The sequence below is a fragment of the Trachypithecus francoisi genome, unplaced genomic scaffold, assembly GCF_009764315.1.
Source record: "Trachypithecus francoisi isolate TF-2019V2 unplaced genomic scaffold, Tfra_2.0 Lachesis_group8, whole genome shotgun sequence".
Taxonomy (NCBI): Eukaryota; Metazoa; Chordata; class Mammalia; order Primates; family Cercopithecidae; genus Trachypithecus; species Trachypithecus francoisi.
In genome coordinates, this window is record NW_022681473.1 from 69,344,561 (window position 1) to 69,367,015 (window position 22,455).

The 22,455-nt window shown below is 41.2% G+C and overlaps 1 protein-coding gene across 8 annotated transcripts in view; it reads right to left on the minus strand.

The window, feature by feature from the left end:
• The window catches only part of NARS2 (asparaginyl-tRNA synthetase 2, mitochondrial), a 141,603-nt gene that overhangs the window by 1,897 nt on the left and 117,251 nt on the right, over window positions 1–22,455 (minus strand). For 4 of the 8 annotated variants that reach the window (XM_033204334.1, XM_033204339.1, XM_033204337.1 and 1 more), the window contains 2 exons: window positions 6,426–6,523; window positions 4,133–4,159 (listed from right to left, as the gene is read on the minus strand). In XM_033204334.1, the coding sequence (XP_033060225.1) occupies window positions 4,133–4,159; window positions 6,426–6,523 (125 nt within the window). Of the gene's footprint in view, window positions 1–4,131; window positions 4,160–6,425; window positions 6,524–12,534; window positions 12,667–17,781; window positions 17,858–22,455 lie in introns of those variants that run through there. The other 4 variants (XR_004435662.1, XR_004435661.1, XM_033204336.1 and 1 more) reach the window with 4 other exon arrangements.

A 22,455-nucleotide genomic window follows, 5' to 3' on the forward strand; every position in this document is an offset into this window, starting at 1 on the left:
GAGGCTGAGGCAGGAGAATTGCTTGAACCCTGGAAGTGGAGGTTGCAATGAGCAGAGATGGAGCCACTGCACTCCAGCCTCGGCGACAGAGTGAGACTCTGTCTCAGAAAAACCAAAAAACAGAAAACAAAAACAACCAAACAAGTTTATCTTTTCTTGAATGATTTGTAAAATCAGTTCTATAATAAGACGTAAGCAACATAACTTGTAGTGACTTGGCTCCTCAATCATAAAGACTGTCCATCAACCTATTTCCCCACCATTAATAATAATGGCTACTTATACTACTATTCTAAGGAGTTAAGTCTAAGTACTTATCTTTTTAAAAGAAAAGATTAATTCCAACCAAATGAGTTGTAATCAGGTAAGAGATCAACATTACAGGAATATCTAGCATAAAACTTCAGATTAGTAAAAACTATAAGAAATAATGATCCCAGCACTTTGGGAGGCCGAGACGGGCGGATCATGAGGTCAGGAGATCGAGACCATCCTGGCTAACACGGTGAAACCCCGTCTCTACTAAAAATACAAAAACTAGCCGGGCGAGGTGGCGGGCGCCTGTAGTCCCAGCTACTCGGGAGGCTGAGGCAGGAGAATGGCGGGAACCCGGGAGGCGGAGCTTGCAGTGAGCTGAGATCTGGCCACTGCACTCCAGTCCGGGCGACAGAGCGAGACTCCGTCTCAAAAAAAAAAAAAAAAAAAAAAAAAAGAAATAATGGGAGGCACATAGTCTTGAATAACTGGAATGTTCAGTCGCTAAATTAACTTTAAAGTTTACAAGGCATGGGGACAGAGTACACTTTGACTAAGCGATGAAATGAACAGCACACCAAACTACTGTCATAAATGCCTGCAGGACCTGACATGGCTGCTAGAAACTCCAGCAGTAGTTTTAGATGGGTCTAAATTTCTCATACACTGATATTAAAACACTGGCATGAACATCCGCAAACTGTATGCAGCAGAGGGGTTCAGTCTGTAGCATTTTTCTTGCTTTTGCTTTGATAGATGAAAAAATCCATTTCTAAGAAAAAAAGTTTTCTAATGTATATGTATTTGTTTCATTATTGTTAAATTGGTTCCAGGGTAGTGAGATTATGGAAGAGATGTTATGAAATTTGTGGAACTAGTTATATATTTAATTTGCATATGGCATATAGAAATAGGCAGCGAGTAAATTCTTAGCCATCTGGGGTGGCTTCTCACCATATGGTGGAACACTAGCAGACATCACAGCTACGAAGATGTCTAAGGTCTCTTTTACCTTTAATACACTAAGATGGAAGCAAATTCAAGGAGATCTTATGGATTTGAAAACTTTATTTGAGAAAAGAATGGTACTGGGCCGGGCGCGGTGGCTCAAGCCTGTAATCCCAGCACTTGGGAGGCCGAGACGGGCGGATCACCAGGTCAGGAGATCGAGACCATCCTGGCTAACACGGTGAAACCCCGTTTCTACTAAAAATACAAAAAGCTAGCCGGGCGAGGTGGCGGGCGCCTGTAGTCCCAGCTACTTGGGCGGCTGAGGCAGGAGAATGGCGTGAACCGGGAGGCGGAGCTGCAGTGAGCTGAGATCTGGCCACTGCACTCCAGCCCGGGCGACAGAGCGAGACTCCGTCTCCAAAAAAAAAAAAAAAAAAAAAAAAAAAAAAAAAAAAAAAAAGAATGGTACTAAAATGATTAATAAAGACTTTCAAGGCTTAAACTTATTTAACCAATTTTTTTTTTTTTTAAGACAGAGTCTTGCTCTATTGCCCAGGTTGGGGTGCAGTTTGTATTTAGCTTGTTTTGTTTTGTTTTGTTTTCTTTGAGACAGACTTTTGCTCTTGCTGCCCAGGCTGGAATGCAATGGTGCAATCTTGGCTTACTGAAACCTCCACCTCCCAGGTTCAAGAGTTTCTCCTGCCTGAGCCTCCCGAGTAGCTGGGAATACAGGCACCTGTCACCACACCCAGCTAATTTTTGTATTTTTTTTTTTTTGTTGTTGAGACGGAGTCTCGCTCTGTTGCCTAGGCTGGAGTGCAGTGGCCAGATCTCAGCTCACTGCAAGCTCCGCCTCCCGGGTTTACGCCATTCTCCTGCCTCAGCCTCCCGAGTAGCTGGGACTACAGGCGCCCGCCACCTCGCCCGGCTAGTTTTTTGTTTTTTTTTTTAGTAGAGACGGGGTTTCACAGTGTTAGCCAGGATGGTCTCGATCTCCTGACCTCGTGATCCGCCCGTCTCGGCCTCCCAAAGTGCTGGGATTACAGGCTTGAGCCACCGCGCCCGGCCGGGTAATTTTTGTATTTTTAGTAGAGATAGGGTTTTACCATGTTGGTCAGGCTGGTCTCAAACTCCTGACCTCAAGTGATCCACCTGCCTAGGCCTCCCAAAGTGCTGGGATTACAGCTGTGAGCCACTGTGTGTTTAGCTTTTTTTAAGGCTAGTTTTTACAAACTATAACATGCATAAGCTTGCTCAATTATCAGGCTTATCTACCTAACAGCAAGACTCAGAAGAAAGAAAGAAAGGGGGTAGGAAACCAGCATTTACTAAGCTTCTACTATATGTAGATACTTAACCTGTATTGTTTCATCTACACAATAACTCTGTGAAAGAGATAATATCATTCCATTTTACAGCCAAAAAACCAAGACTCAGAGAGATTAAGTATACATAAGGTCATTACTGGTTAATATAAGGCATTCAAAGGCCATCACCTGAAGCCAATTTTAGATTTTTTTTTTCATCTCTGAAACCTATCTCCTTCCAAACCAAAAGGCAAGGGTGTAGGTAACTTGCCCCTTCCTCTTCCCGAGGACAGCAAAAGGATTAATAATATTGTTGATATTATTATACCAAGATCCTGAAGGAGTGCTAATATAGAAATATAAATGAAAAATTTACATATATTGAAAAGTACTTGAAGAAAAAGTCTTCATAAGGAAAACCAAAACAACTTTGAGGAAGTGAATGTATGAGTACAGACACGTGGTCCTCCCTAAGCAGCTCAGATTTCTATAGTTTGTGGAGACATTAGGGATCACTTAGCTCAAGACCCTAATTTCACACAAAAAGAAATTGCAGCATAATGGTAAAGAGGAAAGAATTTTTAAAAATTCATCAATTTATTTTTTGAGACGGAGTCTCGCTCTGTTACCCAGGTTGGAGCACAGTGGCACAATCTTGGTTCATTGTAACCTCTGCCTCCCAGGTTCAAGCAATTCTCCTGCCTCAGCCTCCCGAATAGGTGGATTATAGGCATGCGCCACCATGCTCAGCTAGTATTTGCATTTTTGGTAGAGACAGGGTTTCACCATGTTAGCCAGGCTTGTCTGGAACTCCTGACCTCAAGTGATCCACCAACCCTGGCCTCCCAAAGTGTTGGGATTACAGGCGTGAGCCACCACGCCCAGCCGAGCCAAGGATTTTGATTCAGAGAGACCAAGTCCCATCTCCATCCCTCAAACTGTGTGATCTTGGCTAAATTAGTTAATATCTCTGGGCCTCAAGCCTAGGGGGTAATAAGAAGGGGGTTAATAATATAGTACCTAATTCACAGGGTGACAGGATGATTACATGAGATAATATACATTTTTTTTTTTTTTTTTTTGAGATGAAGTCTCGCTCCTGTCCCCCAGGCTGGAGTGCAATTGTGTGATCTCGGCTCACTGCAACCTCCATCTCCCGGGCTCAATCGATTCTCCTGCCTCAGCCTCCCAAGTAGCTGGGATTACAGGTGCCTGCCACCATGCCTGGCTAATTTTTGTATTTTCAGTAGAAACAGGGTTTCACCATGTTGACGAGGCTAGTCTTGAACTCCTGACTTCAGGTGATCCACCCGTCTTGGCCTCCCAAACTGCTGGGATTATAGGCATGAGTCACCAAGCCCGGCCAATATACATAAAATTTTTAACATAATTATCTGATACACAATAAGTAGTAAGGAAATGAGAGCTATTATTACTACTTTTCAAGAACCCAAAGGAAGTAAGTAATCTTCTGAGCCCCCAACCCCTTCCCTGACCTAAGAACAGTTAAGCTCACTGTTTTTCACACTCTTTCACCAGGTCTTGGGGATACAAGTAAAAACGATTCTAGGCAACAGACAAGCAGCTGGAGTAAGAATTATTAGGGGCTACATTCTTACCATTGGTAGACTTCTGTAAGTCCTGATCTGTTAAAGGAAAATAAAATTCTTTCAGGGAATGGCAATAAGATAAATATTAACTACTAAACATTTATTCTGGGTGTATGTAAAGACCTCTTTATAAAGAAGTAGATGACAAAGCCTCTGCTCTCAAGTAATACTCAATATAGTTGAGGAGCTGAAACTATACAGTAAGTTAACCAATAGCACAAAATGTTATCAAATAAATAGTTTAGACAATAAATGTTATAGAAAGAAAATATGATCCAGAGTCCAAAGGAAGGGATTCACCTGAGATGAGTTTATTATCCTGTGACATAAGAAAAGCACTACTTTTAGGCAGGGTGCAGTGGCTCCTGCCTGTAATCCCAGCACTTTGGGAGGCCAAGGTGGGAGGATCACTTGAGAACAGGAGTTCCAGACCAGCCTGGCCAACATGGTGAAACCCCATCTCTACTAGAAATACAAAAATTAGCTGGGTGTGGTGGTGCATGCCTGCAGTCCCAGCTACTTGGGAAGCTGAGGTAGAAGAATTGCTTGAATCTAGGAGGTAGAAGTTGCAGTGAACCAAAATCATGCCACTGCATGCCAGTCTGGACAACAGACTGAGACTCCATCTCAAAAAAAAAAAAAAAAAAAAAAAAAAAAAAAAGAAAGAAGAGAAAAGAAAAAAAAAAAAGAAAAGCACTATTATTACTAGTTAAGGTTGTTGGGAGGCACACACAGATGAGGGACACATAGACAAAACTTTCGTTCTTCAACATTAAAACAGTAATATAGATTCTGAGGCTGCCTTTATAATATGGTTGCAAATTGATTCTTGTTTGAGAACTATTAATAAAATTTAAAATTCTTAGTGCTAATTGAAATTCAACTCAGCCCTTTAAAAACGTGTTTTGGACTACAGTGATCTAATGTGACCAGGAATATGAAAAATTCAAATACACAAAAATACAGACAACATGAAGAGCAGCCACAGACAAATCCCTGAAATAGGGAATCATATATATCCACTTCATTAAGAAAGATACATGTAGCTATTATCAGGTATTAGGTAAACATTTAATGTTATGAGGAAAGGTTTCCTGGAGGAAGGAAGCAAGCAAAGAAAACAGACCAATTAATCTTTCAACAGATGAGGTTTCTTGCCATGTGTGATTTGTATTGTGCTTTTTAAAAAACATAGAGAATACTCAGATTCTTTCCAACTAGAGTCTGACCTTCAGTTCCACAGCTTTCTCAGGATTTTTTTAACACTGTAATAGTAGTAAGGAGTTAGTCATCTAACGAATACAGTCTTCCTCAAACCTATGTATCCCCTTTCTTTTGGATCCTAACCCAGTAGAGCAGTTCAGATGTGTGGTGTAACAAAACTAAGTTACCCAAGATTTTTACATATAGGTTGGGACCTTGACAAAGCATCAACTTTTAAAGCATTTTCCCCATTAGGAAAAGAAGGCCTCACAAATGGCTAACAGAGTATCTTCAAACAAATTATGGCTTTTCCAGGTTACTATGAAACCCAGTACTATCTGGAGAGAATGAGGCATACAGACATAGTAAAAGTCGTTTTTTTTTTTTTTTTAAAGTCTGGCAGTACTTTTACTAAAGTAGAAATCATGGAAAACAGGTACGGTTAGTTCAGGCAGTCATTATGGCATAGACATGTATATGTAGGAGCGGCAGTTCAATTAGAAACACAATTCCTTACTCCCCCTCTCTGAAACATTCTCTATGTGTTTACAGATTTATTTCCCAGTTCTCAAACAGCAACTTAAACTTAATCAAATAGCTAAATCAAGACCCCTACATAGAAGAGAATCTGAGGAAGTGAAATGTGCTTATTCTAAATGCTATCTGACTAGTTTTCTTTCCCCAACTTCATCCTTTCCCTGGCTCAGAGTCTGTCTTTATGTCTCTATAGAAGTCTGCCAATCGTAATTGAGAGTAAATAAAGAATACAGATAAGATGAAAATGCAGGACAAGCTTTAAGGGGGAACTCTCTCTTCTCATTTTATTATTAACTTTTTAAAAAGCTACTTTCCATAGGGAAAGGTATGTAAATATAGTGGGCAAATATCACTGTGGGTTTTTCATGTAAGAGTTCCATTCCTGAAGAAAGGGAAGCTCAGAGAAGCTTGAGGACAACTTGCTCAAGGACACAGAGAATCTGAGATCCAGTTCTGTCAGGCACTGAGGCCCAGGGTCTTCACTCTGTTACTATGCAATGACCACCTTTGAGCGCCTTATGCTCAGTTTCTAAATTGTGTTTCTTTTAGGTCTGACCAATACCTGGCTAAGCGCTCCTCTAAGAAATGGTATCGTTCTTCTCTGAGGCCTCCTCCAAAGAGTTCCCCAACTCCAGGAACCAGAAGATCAACAGCAGCAACCTAGGAAAAAAAAAATTATTAGCATTATATTTTCAGGTGATTCCAACAGTCAGTTTCTGAAGCAAGTAAACGTTTAACATGTTGGCAATGGCTAATTAACTACCTACCAGAATCTTACTGACTACATAAAAATTACAGGTGGACAATTTCCTCTCTCTTGCACCATTTGTGTGGTATACTTAACAAAAATGTATTTTCTTCATAAATGTGACAGAAATGTTAATTATAAAAATGTGGAAAGTGTTAAAAATTATGAAACATTAAAAATCACCTATCACCACCAGAAACAATTACATTTTTGTGGATTTCCTTTCATATTTTTTCCCTTATTATACATTTAAAAAGTATAATTACAGATAAAAACTTACCACTTGTCTTACCTAATAAACAAACTAATATTTTTCCTATATTAGTAAAAATACTTCACGGTATGTTTTAATAGCTTTAATGTTTAATAGTTTATTGATTGGAACTACAATTTTTTAACTGCTTTCCTTTTTAGTTGAACATTTAAGGTGTATTTTTGTCTGTTTTCTCTTATAACGTGGCAATGAAGAGTTTAATTTGTAGTATTGCTATTAGCACATATAAAATAAATTCTGATTATTAATCAAAGAAGTACAAAATTAAAAGAACAAGATAACATTCTGGAGTTATCAAATGGAGATGATGGCCGGGCACAGTAGCTCATGCCTGTAATCCTAGCACTTTGGGAGGCTCAGGTGAGCAGACTGCCTGAGCTCAGAAGTTCGAGACCACCTTGCGGGCAACATGGTGCAACCCCCGTCTCTACTAAAACACAAAAAATTAACTGGGCTTGGTGGTGCATGTCTGTAATCCCAGCTACTTGGGAGGTCGAGGTGGGAGAACTGCTTGAACCCAGGAGGTGGAGGTTGCAGTGACCCAAGATTGCACCACTGCACTCTAGCCTGGACCACAGAGCGAGACTCTGTCTTAAAAAAAAAAAAAAGTTATAAGAAGATAATGTATCTGCAAAACTAAGTCTGAAAGAAAAAATATAGGCAAATAAGAAATAAGATAAACAATACAGATAACAGAATGGATAAACCAATACGCTCATATAACTGATACAACCTTTCTGGTCAGCAATTTGGCAACAGATAACCAAATGCCTGAAAAATGCAATACGTTTTGACTCAGCAAGCAGTTCAAGGAACCTATGCTAAGAAAATCAGAGATGCAAAAAAAGATTAACACGCAGGATGTTTGGCATTACTTATGACAAAAGGTTCAAATGTACATCAACAGACTATCAGATAAATTTTAGACATGGATAGAAAAAAGACTATCATCTACATAATGAGATGTTATGTTGCTACTGTGATGAGATTACAGGTATTTTAGAATTGTTTTCCTCTTTTATTTGTATTTTCTTACAAAATTAGTAATATTTAATTTTTCAGGCTGGGTGCAGTGGCTCACGCCTGTAATCCCAACACTTTGGGAGGTCAAGGTGGGCGGATCACCCGAGGTCAGGAGTTTGAGACTAGCCTGGCCAACCTAGTGAAATCCCCTCTCTGCCAAAAATACAAAAATGAGCCAGGCACAGTGGCCATGCCTGTAGTCCCAGCTGTTCGAGAGGCATGAGGAATTGCTTGAACCCGTGAGGCGGAGGTTGCAGTGAGCCAAGATCATGCCACTGTACTCCAGCCTGGATGACAGAGTGAGATTTTGTCTGCCCCCCAAAAAATACTTAAAAAAATTTTTTTTAATGTTTATTTGTGGCTGGGCACGGTGGCATGTGCTTGTAGTCCTGGCTACTTAGGAAGCTGAGGTGGGAAGACTGCTTGAGGCCACCAGGAATTCGAGACCAGCATGGACAACACAGCAAGACCCTGTCCCTACAAAATAATTTAAAAATGTTTATTTGCAGCTGGGTGTGGTGGTGCATGACTGTGGTCCCAGCTACTTGTCAAGCTGAGGCAGGAAGATCACTTGAGCCCAGGAGTTCGAAGTTGCAGTGAATCATGATCATACCACCTGTACTCTAGTCTAGGTGACTGGCAAGAGCTTGTCTCAAAAAAAAAAAAAACAAAATTGTTATCTGTATTATTTTGTTACTTTCCTGTCTTTTGGACAGGTAGACATTTTTTTTTTGAGACGGAGTCTCGCTCTGTCGCCCAGGATGGAGTGCAGTGGCCGGATCTCAGCTCACAGCAAGCTCCGCCTCCCGGGCTTACGCCATTCTCTCGCCTCAGCCTCCCGAGTAGCTGGGACTACTGGCGCCCGCCATCTCGCCCGGCTAATTTTTTGTATTTTTTTAGTAGAGACGGGGTTTCACCGTGTTAGCCAGGATGGTCTCGATCTCCTGACCTCGTGATCCGCCCGTCTCGGCCTCCCAAAGTGCTGGGATTACAGGCTTGAGCCACTGCGCCGGGCCTGGACAGGTAGACATTTTTAAGCCCAAGAACCTGAAGGCACAAAACTAAGATTTAGTGTAACAAATGAAAAATGAAGAATCTATAAAGCACATTTTAATCTTTAAATGTCACATTACCTTAGAAACATTTTTAAAACTTTACCTCACCTTGCCATTAAGCTATCCCCTTCCCAGTTTTGATATAGAAACTTTTGATTGAGATATACTCTACGAATAATCAACAGTAATAAAGAATAATTCAAGAATCTGCCCCCAATGCTGTACACCTTATCCTCATTACTATCATTAAAGAGAAAAACATTAGCTCTGATCCTCATCACTAGGCTGCATCAGAATGAGCGAGAACAGCTACACAATTAATATGGCTGAGCTCTAATCAGGACCCTGCAGTTATTCTTTCTGTCCTCAGAGCAAGGAGAAAGTCTGGTATCTTTATTTCCTCATGTCTTGCTTTGAGATATGGCTAAAATATGACAGGAGTTGAGAGACACGTGGTAAAAATTTTGTTCTTTTCTTACCTTCAATCCAGAGTGTTAAATTTAGAATTATAGGCAATCAATTTTGGAAGAGAATAGTCAACCAGTGGCTCTCTGGCCTCTGCTTGAAAATATTAAAGCCTGAGAAACAGTAGCCTTGAAACAGAGCATTCCATCCTTGTTTAGCTCTAAAATTAACTCAAAATGGATTAAATATTTTTTTTTTTTTTTTTTTTTTTTTGAGGCGGAGTCTCGCTCTGTTGCCGGACTGGAGTGCAGTGGCCAGATCTCAGCTCACTGCAAGCTCCGCCTCCCGGGTTTAGCCATTCTCCTGCCTCAGCCTCCCGAGTAGCTGGGACTACAGGCACCCGCCATCTCACCCGGCTAGTTTTTGTATTTTTAGTAGAGACGGGGTTTCACCGTGTTAGCCAGGAAGGTCTCGATCTCCTGACCTCGCGATCCGCCCGTCTCGGCCTCCCAAAGTGCTGGGATTACAGGCTTGAGCCACCGCGCCCGGCCTTAAAGATTTAAATATAAGATCTGAAATCATAAAACTACTAGAAATAAATATAGGCCAGGCGCGGTGGCTCACGCCTGTAATCCCAGCACTTTGGGAGGCCGAGGCGGGCGGATCACAAGGTCAGGAGATCGAGACCATCCTGGCGAACACGGCGAAACCCTGTTTCTACTAAAAATACAAAAAATTAGCCGGGCGTGGTGGCGGGCGCCTGTAGTCCCAGCTACTCAAGAGGCTGATGCAGGAGAATGGTGTGAACCCAGGAGGTGGACGTTGCAGTGAGCTGAGATAGTGCCACTGCACTCCAGCCTGGGCGACAGAGCCAGACTTTGTCTCAAAAAAAACAAAAAAAGGAGAAAAAGTTCTATGACATTGGTCTGGGCAATGATTTCTTTTTGGAGATGACTCCAAAAGCAGACAACCAAAGCAAAACCAGACAAATGAGATGGTATCAAACTAAAAAGCTTCTGCACAGCAAAAGAAACAATTAACAAAGTAAAGAGACAACTCAAAGAATGGGAGAAAATATTTGCAAACCATACATCTTATAAGGGGTTAATACCCAAAATATATGAGAAAATATATAAGGAACTCATACAACTCAACAAGAAAATAACGTGATTTAAAAAAGGTAAAGGAATCTGAAGACATTTCTAAAAAAGAAAAAAGAAAAGAAAAAAGAAAAAAAACCCACACAAATGACTAATAAGTACAAGAAAAAATGCTCAACATCACTAATTATTAAGAAAATGAAAATTAAAACCACACTGAGCTATCACTTCACACCTGTTAGAAGTTTTTTTTTTTTTTCCTTCCTACATTTATTTTTTATTTTTATTTTTTGAGACGGAGTCTTGCTCTGTCCCCCAGGCTGGAGTGCAGTGGCGTGATCTCGGCTCAGTGCAAGCTCTGCCTCCTGGGTTTACGCCATTCTCCTGCCTCAGCCTCCCAAGTAGCTGGGACTACAGGCACCCGCCACCACACCTGGCTAATTTTTTTGTATTTTTAGTAGAGACGGGGTTTCACCATGTTAGCCAGGATGGTCTCGATCTCCTGACCTCGTGATCCGCCCGTCTTGGCCTCCCAAAGTGCTGGGATTACAGGCGTGAGCCACCATGCCCGGCAGCTACATTTATATTTTTAAATAGAGATGGGGTCTCGCTATGTTGCTTAGGCTGGACTTGAACTCCTCGGTTCAGGCGATCTCCTGCCTCAGCCTCCTGAGTAGCTGGGATTACAGGCACATGCCACCACCACACCCAGTTTTGAATGGCTTTTATAAAAAGATGAAAAATAAGTTTGGAGAGAAAAGGAACTCTTACACGCTGCTGGTGGGAATGTAAATTAGTACAGCCATTATGAGAAACGGTATGGAAGTTCCTCAAAAACCTAAAAACAGAACATACACCTCAGCAATCCCACTTCTGGGTATATATATCCAAAGGAATAGAAATCAGTATGTCGGTGGTGATATCTGCACTCTAATGTTCACTGCAGCATTATTCACAATAGTAAAGATACGGAAACAACCTAGGTGCCCAACAACAGATGAATGGACAAATATTGTAATGGACAATAAAATACTATTTATACATAATAAAATACTATTCAGCCTTAAGAAGGGGGGTAAATCCTGTCACTTGTGACACATGGATGAATCCAGACGATATTGTGCTAAGTGAAATACACCAACCACAGAAAGACAAATACCACATGATTTCACTTATATGTGGAAACTAATAAGCTGAACGAACAGAAATAGATAAAAGAATGATGGTTACCAGAGGCTGGAGTGGGAAGGAAGGGAATGAAGAATTGCTGATCAAAGGGTACAAAGTTTCAGATAGACAGAGGAATGAGTTATTAATCAAAAGGTGCAAAATTTCAGGCAGAAGAATAGATTATGAGATTTATTACATACGAGGTGACTATAGTCAACAATATGTATTATATATTTTAAAATAACTAAGTGTAAGTTTCAAATGTCTCACCATAAAAATGATAGGTAAGTCAGGTGAAGGATGTGCTAATTAGTTTGATTTAATCATACCACATTGTATACACATATCAAAACAGTATGTTATACCCCATAACGTTAGAGTGTTGCTTATACCCACTATATACATGAAACAATTACTTGTCAGAACAAGACAAAACAAAAACAAACAAAAAAAGAAGGGATAGGCGTATTCAAAATCTATCACTTTTAAGGTTTCAAAATAGGAGTGAGTCCATGGGACCAGGGTGGGTAGTAATCACTTTTTTTTTTTGAGATGGAGTCTCGCTCTGTAGCCCAGGCTGCAGTGCAGTGGCTCACCGCAACCTCTGCCTCAGCCTCCCGAGCAGCTGGGATTACAGGCACGTGCCACCGTGCCCAGCTAATTTTTGTATTTTTAGTAGAGACAGGGTTTCACCATTTTGGCCATGTTGGTCTTGAACTCCTGACCTCGTGATCCGCCCACTACATCCTCCCAAAAGTGCTGGGATTACAGGTGTGAGCCACCGCGCCTTGCAGTTATCACTTTTGATACTGTGAGTACACGTAAAGCTTAAAGCCAAGGCTAGAAAGGTCTACTGCCTCAAAAAGATACTGGAGAATCAGAGACTATGGAATAACCGGAAGAAGGTAGTCCAGATGAGGCTGGTGGCCAGTGATGAGGAAGATGAGGCAATCCTTGGTAAGATGTTCTGCTTTCTCTGTAGTTCATGAGCATCAAATGAGAGATGTACTTGTTGCTGGATCTTGCTGCTAAGACAAATAAAACAAACAAAAGCCCTCTGGGGCTTTTTGCATACAGATCTAAATCATGTTAATTTTGGATATTAATTCTTTTAACGCTATGTTGAGAGGAATATAAAAGACTCATATTTATCTTTGATTATAAACTTCCTTTAATATTTGAGCTCAGGAGAGAGTTTACTGTGTAATCACACTGACTTTAGACTTTTCTGTCTGGCTTTTATTTATCTGGAATATCTGCAGGTGCATAGTTATAGTTGTGTAACTGGAAGTTTCTAAACCTTTTGAGTCACCTTAAATTTTTTTTTTTTTTTGAGATGGAGTCTCGCTCCGTCACCTAGGCAGGAGTGCGGAGGCGTGATCTCCGCTCACTGCAAGCTCTGCCTCCCGGGTTCACGCCATTTTCCTGCCTCAGTCTCCCGAGTAGCTGGGACTACAGGCACCCACCACCACGCTCGGCTAATTTTTTGTATTTTTAGTAGAGACAGGATTTCACCGTGTTAGCCAGGATGGTCTCGATCTCCTAACCTCATGATCCGCCCGCCTTGGCCTCCCAAAGTGCTGGGATTACAGCCGTGAGATACCGTGCCCAGCCCAGTCACCTTAAAAATCTTATGCCATGGTAGGATAGCTACAGTAAAAAAAAAAAAAAAAAATTTCTCCCAAACTTGCCTTCCTAATTTCCAGTGTACCTAATTGGTTATGCACAACTATTGCTGCACTTGCTATTATAAAATTAAGGTGATAGTGGCTGTATTAGTCAGGATAGGCTAGGCTGAGCTATAGTCACAAACAACCCCAGAAGCTTACAACCAGGTTTCTCAATCTCAGCATTAAAAACATTTTTAACCAGATACTTCTTTGTTGTGGAGGCCTGAACTGTGCACTGTGGGATATTTAGCAGCATAACTGGCCAGTGGTACTCCCCTAGTTGTGACAACCAAAAACATCTCCAGACATTGCCAAATTGGTGAAGAAGGAGGGGAACATAATACTCCCTGGTTGAGAACCACTAGTTTAAAACAATGAATGACTTTTTAAAAACATATGCCACATGTCCATCCTGGTCTAAAACTGATAGAATAATCTCTTTCTAGGGTACTGTTGGTCTTGGGGCAGACAGGCAAAAGAGCATGGATGACTATGTACTCAAAGCATTTGTAGAGAAGCAACGTATGTATGTCACTTCTCACATTCCTTGAGCAATGCAAGTCGTATGACTCAGGTCACATCAATGGGACAGGGAAGCATAATTCCCACTGGGGAAGAAGCAGAAACTATATGTGCACATACAACAGTTTTCCATGTTGCTTTATCCTCATCTACGTGGACTCTTAAACTTCCACCCTCCCAAACAATCCTTCAATGTTAATTAGAATTAAAGGCAGAACAGTAGTTCCCATATTTTCTTCCTCTGTACTCTGGGAGATAAACTAATCAGTATGAAAGAACTTATCAAAACAGGCTATTTTCACTGAATAAAAATTTTAGAAGACATCTGGATAGAGTCCCACATCACTATTATATTTTTACTTGGTACTAATTTTGTGGTATGCAGGAGGAACACATTTCATCTTTGTTCTTTCTTTGCTTACATGGTCTGAAAATTCACATTCTCTCCAGTGAGTCAATTTCCTATGTTTCCTTGACAAGAGTGCAAGTTGCTTCCCCTAAGATATCTGTACCGTCTGAGCAAAGCATTTCTTTGCAATGCCTCATAATTATTTTAGGACCAAATGGTACTATTTCCTTTTCAACAAGGTCAGGTGAACCTCTGAAGAAAAGCCCACAAAAGCCTTGTGTGTTTTTTTCCCCCCCGAGACTGAGTCTCACTCTGTCACCTGGGCTGGAATGCAGTAGTGTGATCTCAGCTCACTGCAACCTCCGCCTCTCAGGTTCAAGTGATTCTCCTGCCAAGGCCTCCCAAGCAGCTGGGATTACAGGTGTGTCCCACCACGCCTGGCTAATTTTTGTAGCCAGTTTTGTAGGTAATTTTTGTAGTAGAGATGGGGTTTCACCATGTTGGGCAGGCAGGCCTCTAACTCCTGACCTCAAGTGATCTGCCCACCTGGGCCTCCAAAGTGCTGGGATTACAGGCGTGAGCCACTGTGTCCAGCCCTTGTTGTCTTTTCTTCCTCCACGTAACATTCTTCTTTTCTCTTTTACTTCAGGTTTAGTTTCCCTTCCACCATATCAGATTCTAATACTTCCTGTTTTTCTTTTATAACTATATCCTCTTACCTAGCTAAAGATTCTGCACACTCTCTGAGAAGTTATAATACAGCAGAGTATTCTTCAATTACAAATAAAGACACATTTTGAACATACAGAGTGTACTTTCTTCGGGTATATCAAAAATACTGCATTCTCTAGAGATCACTAGAACAATTCCCTCAAATTTTCATACTTTTTAGTTAGGATTGAAATTCCAGGTAGAATTCTTCTCCTTGCATCTCCCCCTGGTAACGACTGGGCTAGTTACTAGAAAAACTACCTATTTCTCCTGGGTTCTACTAGAGATAAAAGGTACATAAAGATATAATACAAACACACAGTCAATTACACAAATTTTTTGGAGAAGTAATGACAAAAACTTGATTGTGTGTTTCCCAAGTTACTGGGAGGCGGTTAAGAGTGCAAGTAGGTTGGAAACAAGAAAGTTGGCATTTGCTGGTGATGACAACTTGCCTTTATGAGCTGGCAGGTCTGTGGTTTATGGGAGGCTGAGACTGGCTTAAAGAGCCAAGGACAATGAAGACATGAGGAATTAACTTTGATTAGGGAAAGTGGGGAGGGTTCATCGATAAATAAAAAGTGCTGTAGTAGAGATCAGATTTTATCATAGCTAACCATAAAGCATTAGGTGCTACAAGAAAAATACAGATGAAGTAGTACAAATAATCATATAGCCCATGATCACTATCAAAAGCATAGACATTGACTGTCTACTAATGGTTCTTCCAGCCAATTCCAGTGTGCTTTTAGAGTACTGCAAAGATGACTCTGAAATTGAGCCACTGTCAACACCCACTTTCTGCCCATTTGGCTGTTGCATGCCAGGCTCTCCAAATAGGTGGACTCTACAGCACATCTTAAGCAAGTTGAAGCAGATCATCTTTGCCCTGGGAGATGAGCTGCAAGCTTTTGAACATCCTGTTAGGAAGTATCCATATCTTTTAATTAGATGACCAAACACACACTTATTTATTCCTATTTCATCTATGATTCTTTTTTTTTAATTAAAAAATATTAAAAAATTTTTTTTGAGATGGAGTCTCACTCTGTTGCCAGGCTGGAGTGTAGTGGTGCGATCTCAGCTCACTGCAACCTCCGCCTCCCATGTTCAAGTGATTCTCCTGCCTCAGCCTCCCAAGTAGCTGGGATTACAGGTGTGTGCCACCACGCCCAGTTAATTTTTTATATTTTTAGTAGAGATGGGGTTTTACCATGTTGGCCAGGCTGGTCTCGATCTCTTGACCTTGTGATCCACCCGCCTCGGCCTCCTGAAGTGCTGGGATTACAGGCGTAAGCCACCGTGCCTGCCTGGCTGATTTTTTTTTTTTTTTGGAGACAGGGTCTCACTCTGCCACTTAGGTTGGAGTGCAGTGGTATGAGTGTGGCTCAATGCCGCCTTGACCTGCCAGGCTCAAGCAATCCTCCTAACTCAGCCTCTCTGAGTAGCGAGGATTATAGCCGCAGGTCACCACACCAGGCTATTTTTTTTTTTTTGTACAGATAGGGTCTCAATTTGTTGCTCACACTGGTCTCAAACTCCTAGGCTCAAGTGATCTTCCTGCTTCTACCTCCCAAAGTGCTGGGATGACAGGCATGAGTCACCACGCCCAGCTCTATGATTATTTCCAAGCAACACAGATGATAAATAATGGCATAGGAACCCTCAAAATAATTCAGCCTTCCTATATTACTCTTTTTCTTGGAACTTCAATTAACCACAGCCAAAAATCAGCCATGAACTTGAATTTTTAAAAGTCCTTCTCAACGGACAATCATCTGTACTTTATGGAAAAAGATATGGTTCAAAGAGAAAGGAAAGTAGGACCAGAAAATACACAGTATATCTGTAGGTCTGGTGGTTACCGGGAGTAATGAGTTATATAATGAACAGGAACCAGAACTAAATCTACCATTAAGGAATTCACTGGTTGCACTGCAAAATTTCTTCCAAGTTGACCAAATCTGAGCACTTTTGCAACCAAAAATCTCTAGTTTCTATGCATCACTGCGAGATTTGAACTAAGTAGGACTTTAGCTCTGCTGACCTTTTGCTTTCCTACACAGGTAACAATGGAGACTACAGATCATTTTCCCAAGCTTTCCCTAATTCCTCTATTCCTTAACAAAACCAATTCCACTTTGGGAACATCTTGTAGGCCCAGAATGTTCTCTGACACATCTTCCTCCACTTAGTATGAGTTTTGATTCTGCTTAAGTCACACAGCTGCAGTGGCATGCTGTCTAGAAATAGTTTATGTTGGTAGTCAAGCTGAACAAACCCTGATTTCTATTTATGACATTCCCTTCTGACTCTTTGATTCCAATCAATGCACTGAAAATAAAACTCAGACCCTGAATAAAAAAAAAAAAAACACAGGCTAGATAGGAACAAGGCTTACAATACATAACCTTTACAATACATACATAATGCTAAAGTTGAAAGAGGGAGAAAGTTTAATGTCCCTTCCTCTGCTACCTCTCTTCCCACCTATCTCAGTATTTTTAAATACTGATGAAAACCACAAATTGAATGCCTCCTTATTCAGTTTCTCACAGGCTGTTACTAACAATGGGGCAAGGTTATACACTAGTATCAGAAGAAAAAGAATGTTCCACAAACCATAGGAAACATGTTTCTGGTTTTTGCTGTAACTGATTAAGATACATAGTATTTTGGCCCTAAAAACAAACCAGGTACAATTAGAAAAGAGGGCTTTCCAGATGTGATAGTGAAAGAGATGCAGATGGGCTGTGGGCAATAATGACTGAAAATGGACTTTGGCTACTATAATGGCTAGCCAGTTTTACTACTGCTGCTGTCTAAAATAGGCAAAAATCTTACATTTTGCAAAGATACTACCAATGGTTTCAAAGGAATGGAATTCTTACCTTGCTCCCAAACATGTATTCCCTTTCCCTCATGGTCAAGACAGATTTACCACATTACTTCCTTCCTTAGGGAGCTCTAAATTTCAAGTGAACCAGAAGAAAACATCGGTTGAGAACTTCACAAAGGTTCACGTATGAGTTCCTCCACTTGAGAGAAGACAACATTTCTGTAAACAGCACCACTCTACTTTTTATAATTAAAGTACGACCCATGGGAATCACTTGTGACTCCTCTCTCTTCCTTTTCTTTCTAGTTTATTTCATAGACTGATACGGTTTGGATATTTGTGCCCTCTCAATTTTTTTTTTTTTTTTTTTTTTTTGAGGCGGAGTCTCGCTCTGTCGCCCGGACTGGAGTGCAGTGGCCGGATCTCAGCTCACTGCAAGCTCCGCCTCCGGGTTTTCGCCATTCTCCTGCCTCAGCCTCCCGAGTAGCTGGGACTACAGGCGCCCGCCACCTCGCCCGGCTAGTTTTTTTGTATTTTTTTTAGTAGAGACGGGGTTTCACTGTGTTAGCCAGGATGGTCTCGATCTCCTGACCTCGTGATCCGCCCGTCTCGGCCTCCAAAGTGCTGGGATTACAGGCTTGAGCCACCGCGCCCGGCCCTCAATTTCATGTGGAAATGTGACCCCCCAATGTTGGAAGTAGCGCCTGGGGGCAGGCGTTGATCATGGGGGTAGGCTCCTCATGAATGGCGTTGTGCCATTCCCATGGTAATGGGCTCTTGCTCTATTAGTTCACATGAGAGCTGGTTGTTTAAAACAGACTGACATCTCTTCCCTTCTTTCTTGCTCTCTGTTTTGCCATGTGACATGCCTATTCCCTCTTTGCCTTTTTGTCATGAGTAAAAGCTTCCTGAGGCCACACTAGAAGCTAAGATGTTGATGCCATTCTCGTATAGTCTACAGAACCACGAGCCAAATAAAGCTCTTTGTTTTATAAATTACGAAGTCTCAGGTTTTCTTTTTCTTTTTTTTTTTTTTTAGACACAGTCTCATTCTGTCCCCTGGGCTGGAGTGCAGTGGTGTGATCTCGGCTCACTGCAACCTCCACTTCCTGGGTTCAAGCGATTCTCCTGCCTTAGCCTCCCAAGTAGCTGGGATTACAGGCACCCATCACTACACCCAGCTTATTTTTTGTATTTTCAGTAGAGATGGGTTTTCACCATGTTGGCCAGGCTGGTCTCAAACTCCTGACCTTGCGATTCGCTTGCCTTGGCCTCCCAAAGTGCTGGGATTAGAAGCGTTAGCCACTGTGCCCTGCCAGTCTCAGGTATTTTTTTATAGCCACCGTGCCCTGCCAGTCTCAGGTATTTTTTTATAGCAATTTAGAGCAACTCTATTTTACTAAAATGGACTAACACAGAGACCACTGTTTATTCCTTCAGTATGTTTTAGTTTCACTTCTTCCTCTGCATTTTCACTGTTGAGATTATAAGCAAAAGTCCCATAACTATGTTACTTGTCTTTAACTTCCCCCTTCCCCAATCCATCCTGTATGTCAGGTTAATTTTTTCATCTTGCCATTATCTTAAAAGACTTACAATGCCTCTCTATTGTTTACTGGATAAAGCCCAAGCTATCTTGAACACTCCAGTCTCTCCATAATTGTTTCTATCTTGTCTAGCCATCTTTATCACCCAATAATTTCTTACTCCATTATTTTTATACACAGAATTTTAATTTTTAAAGTAATTTTATAAACATTTGTTCATCTGATTTCCACAACAAACCCATGATGACACAAGTGTGTAATTCCCTTTTAAAGTAAACTTCCTTAAGTATAACATATGTGTAGAAAGTACACAAATAACTAGCATATAGTTCTATAAATTTTCACAAACACACCATGAAGCACCATACGGATCAATAAATTGAACAGTAGTAGTACCCCAAAAAAGTCCTCCTAAGGTGTTTTTTTAGTTACTACCCCTACCAAAAGTAACCTCTTTCCTGACCTCTACCACCAGAGGGTGGTTCTGTCCATTTTTGAACTTTCTAGAAATAGTATCATACAGTATATACTATTCTGTGTCTGGCTTCTTTTACTCAAAGTACGTTTGTGAGATTCATTATTGGTGATACATGCAGCAATAGTTTGTTTATTGGCAATTCTCTTCATTGGTGTATCTGCTGGTTCAAGGCTTCAGCAGTTTTGATGTAGGTCAGTTTATTAACTCCAGCCCAGGAAAATTCATGACACACCTCTTGGTTGAGTACTTATTCTCACTGCTGAATAGTGTCCCATTACATAAATATGCTACAATCTAGTTATTTATTCTACCATTCTTGGTTTAGTTTTTCCCCCATTTTCAACCTATTACAAACAGTGTTGCTGTGAATAGTTCCGTACATATTTATGGCATTTATGTACATATTTTGAGAGAAACAGCTGGATCACAGAATATGTATATATTCAGCTTGAGTAGATATTGCCTAATAGTTTCCAAAGTGATTGCACCAAATTATACTTCTACCAGCAGCACAGGAGAGTTGTATTCCTAACATTGTCACCAACAGCTGGAATCACAGGCTTTTTCATCTTATCCATTCTAGCTGGTACATAGTGGTGTCTTTCTGTTATTTTAATTTGCATTTCCCTATCAACAAATGAGATTGACTATGATCCCCTGAGAATACTGAGGACAAGAAAGATCAAGTGGTATATCCAGGAACAAAACCCAAGTTTCTTGGCTGTAAGTCCACAGCTCTTCCTGCCAACCCACACAAACTCTTCACTCCAAGAAAGATAAAGATTCTAATGAAGCTGCCATACATGCTGTATTTCTGCCTTCCTAAAACACAGCTATATACTTTTCATATATTACTTGATTTAATCCTCACAACTCCATAAAATATTATGGTCTCATTTTTATAGATCAGGAAATTAAGACACAAAGAGATTAGGTGGCATATTTAAGATCACACAGTTTAAAATTCAGAGTTGGGACTTGAACCCAAGAGTGTCTAATTCTATAGCCACTAGACTTTCCTTCATGCCATGTTGCTACCATTCACAAAATTAAAGATGCTTTTTAGTTTCCCGGCAAATTCATAGCAGATCAACTCACTACTCACTACTTGTCGACAGTGTGTCTTAAACTTTGTTGGATTTGATTCATTAATCCATTCATCCATCCACCACGTGGATACTAGGTGTCCACATGTCCCAGGCATTACACTAGGAATACACTGATGAGTGAAAAAGAAGTTGATACGGTTTGGCTCGGTGTTCCCACCCAAATCTCATCTTGAATTGTACTTCCATAATTCCCACTTGTGGGAGGGAGCTGGTGGGAGATAACTGAATCATGGGGATACTTTCCCCCATACTGTTCTCGTGGTAGTGAATCAGTCTAAGGAGATCTGATGGTGGGTTTTTTTTTTTTTTTTTTGAGATGGAGTCTCACTCTGTTGCCCAGGCTGGACTGCAGTGGTATGATCTCAGCTCACTGCAACCCTGCCTCCTGGGTTCAAGCAATTCTCCTGTCTCAGCCTCCCGAGTAGCTGGGACTACAGGTGCCTGCCACCATGCCCACCTAATTTTTGCATTTTTAGTAGAGACGGGGTTTCACCTTGTTGGTCAGGCTGGTCTCGAACTCCTGACCTCAGGTAATCCACCAGCCTTGGCCTCCCAAAGTGCTGGGATTATAGGCATGAGTCACTGTTTTGGCCAATCTGATGGTTCTCTTGCTGCTGTTGTTTTTTAGACACAGTTTCGCTCTTGTTGCCCAGGCTGGAGCACAATGATGCAATCTCGGCTCACTGCAACCTCTTCCTCCAAGGTTCAAGCGATTCTCCTGCCTCAGCCTCCCGAGTAGCTGGGATTACAGGTGTGCATCACCACATCCGGCTAATTTTGTATTTTCAGTAGAGACAGGGTTTCTCCATGTTGGTCAGGCTGGTATTGAACCCCCTACCTCAGATGATCTGCCCGCCTCGGCCTCCCAAAGTGCTGGGATTACAGGTGTGAGCCACCACACCCAGATGATCTGATGGTTTTATAAGGGGTTTCTGCTTTCACTTCTCTCTCATCATCTCTTGCCGCCGCCATGTAAGAAGTGCCTTTCACTTTCTGCCATGATTTTGAGGCCTCCCCAGCCATGTGGAACTGTGTTTAATGTGTCCATTAAACCTCTTTTTCTTTCCAGTCTTGGGTATGTCTTTATCAGCAGCATGAAAATGGACTAATACAAAAGTCCTCACATCTTTTGACATAGAGGAAAATGTCATTAATTAAATAGTCATGCACATAGATGTAAAATTACAACTGTTAAAGGTTATGATGGATTAAGAGTTAGTATCTCTGGGTGTGAAACTTAACATGGTAAGACTGTAGCACCTAATGGGGGCCTCTGACTCAGACTAGAGGGTCAAGAAAGGTTTCTCTGAGGAAATGGTGATTGAGTATAAATATCAGCAAGTAAAATTATTTAGATGAAGAAGACTGTTCTAGATTGAAGGAACAATATATGCAAAGAGTCTGAGGTGACAGAAAGCACTGCATGTCTGAAGACACAGAAGAAGGGTGGTGTTAGGAGAGAACAAAGTGGAGCCCCACAGTACAACAGACCAGAGAAGGAGATGCAGCCACATTCTACTGGGCATTGTAGGTGACATAAAGGATTTTGGCTTTTATCCTAGGAGCAAAGGGAGGCCACTGAATGGCTTTAA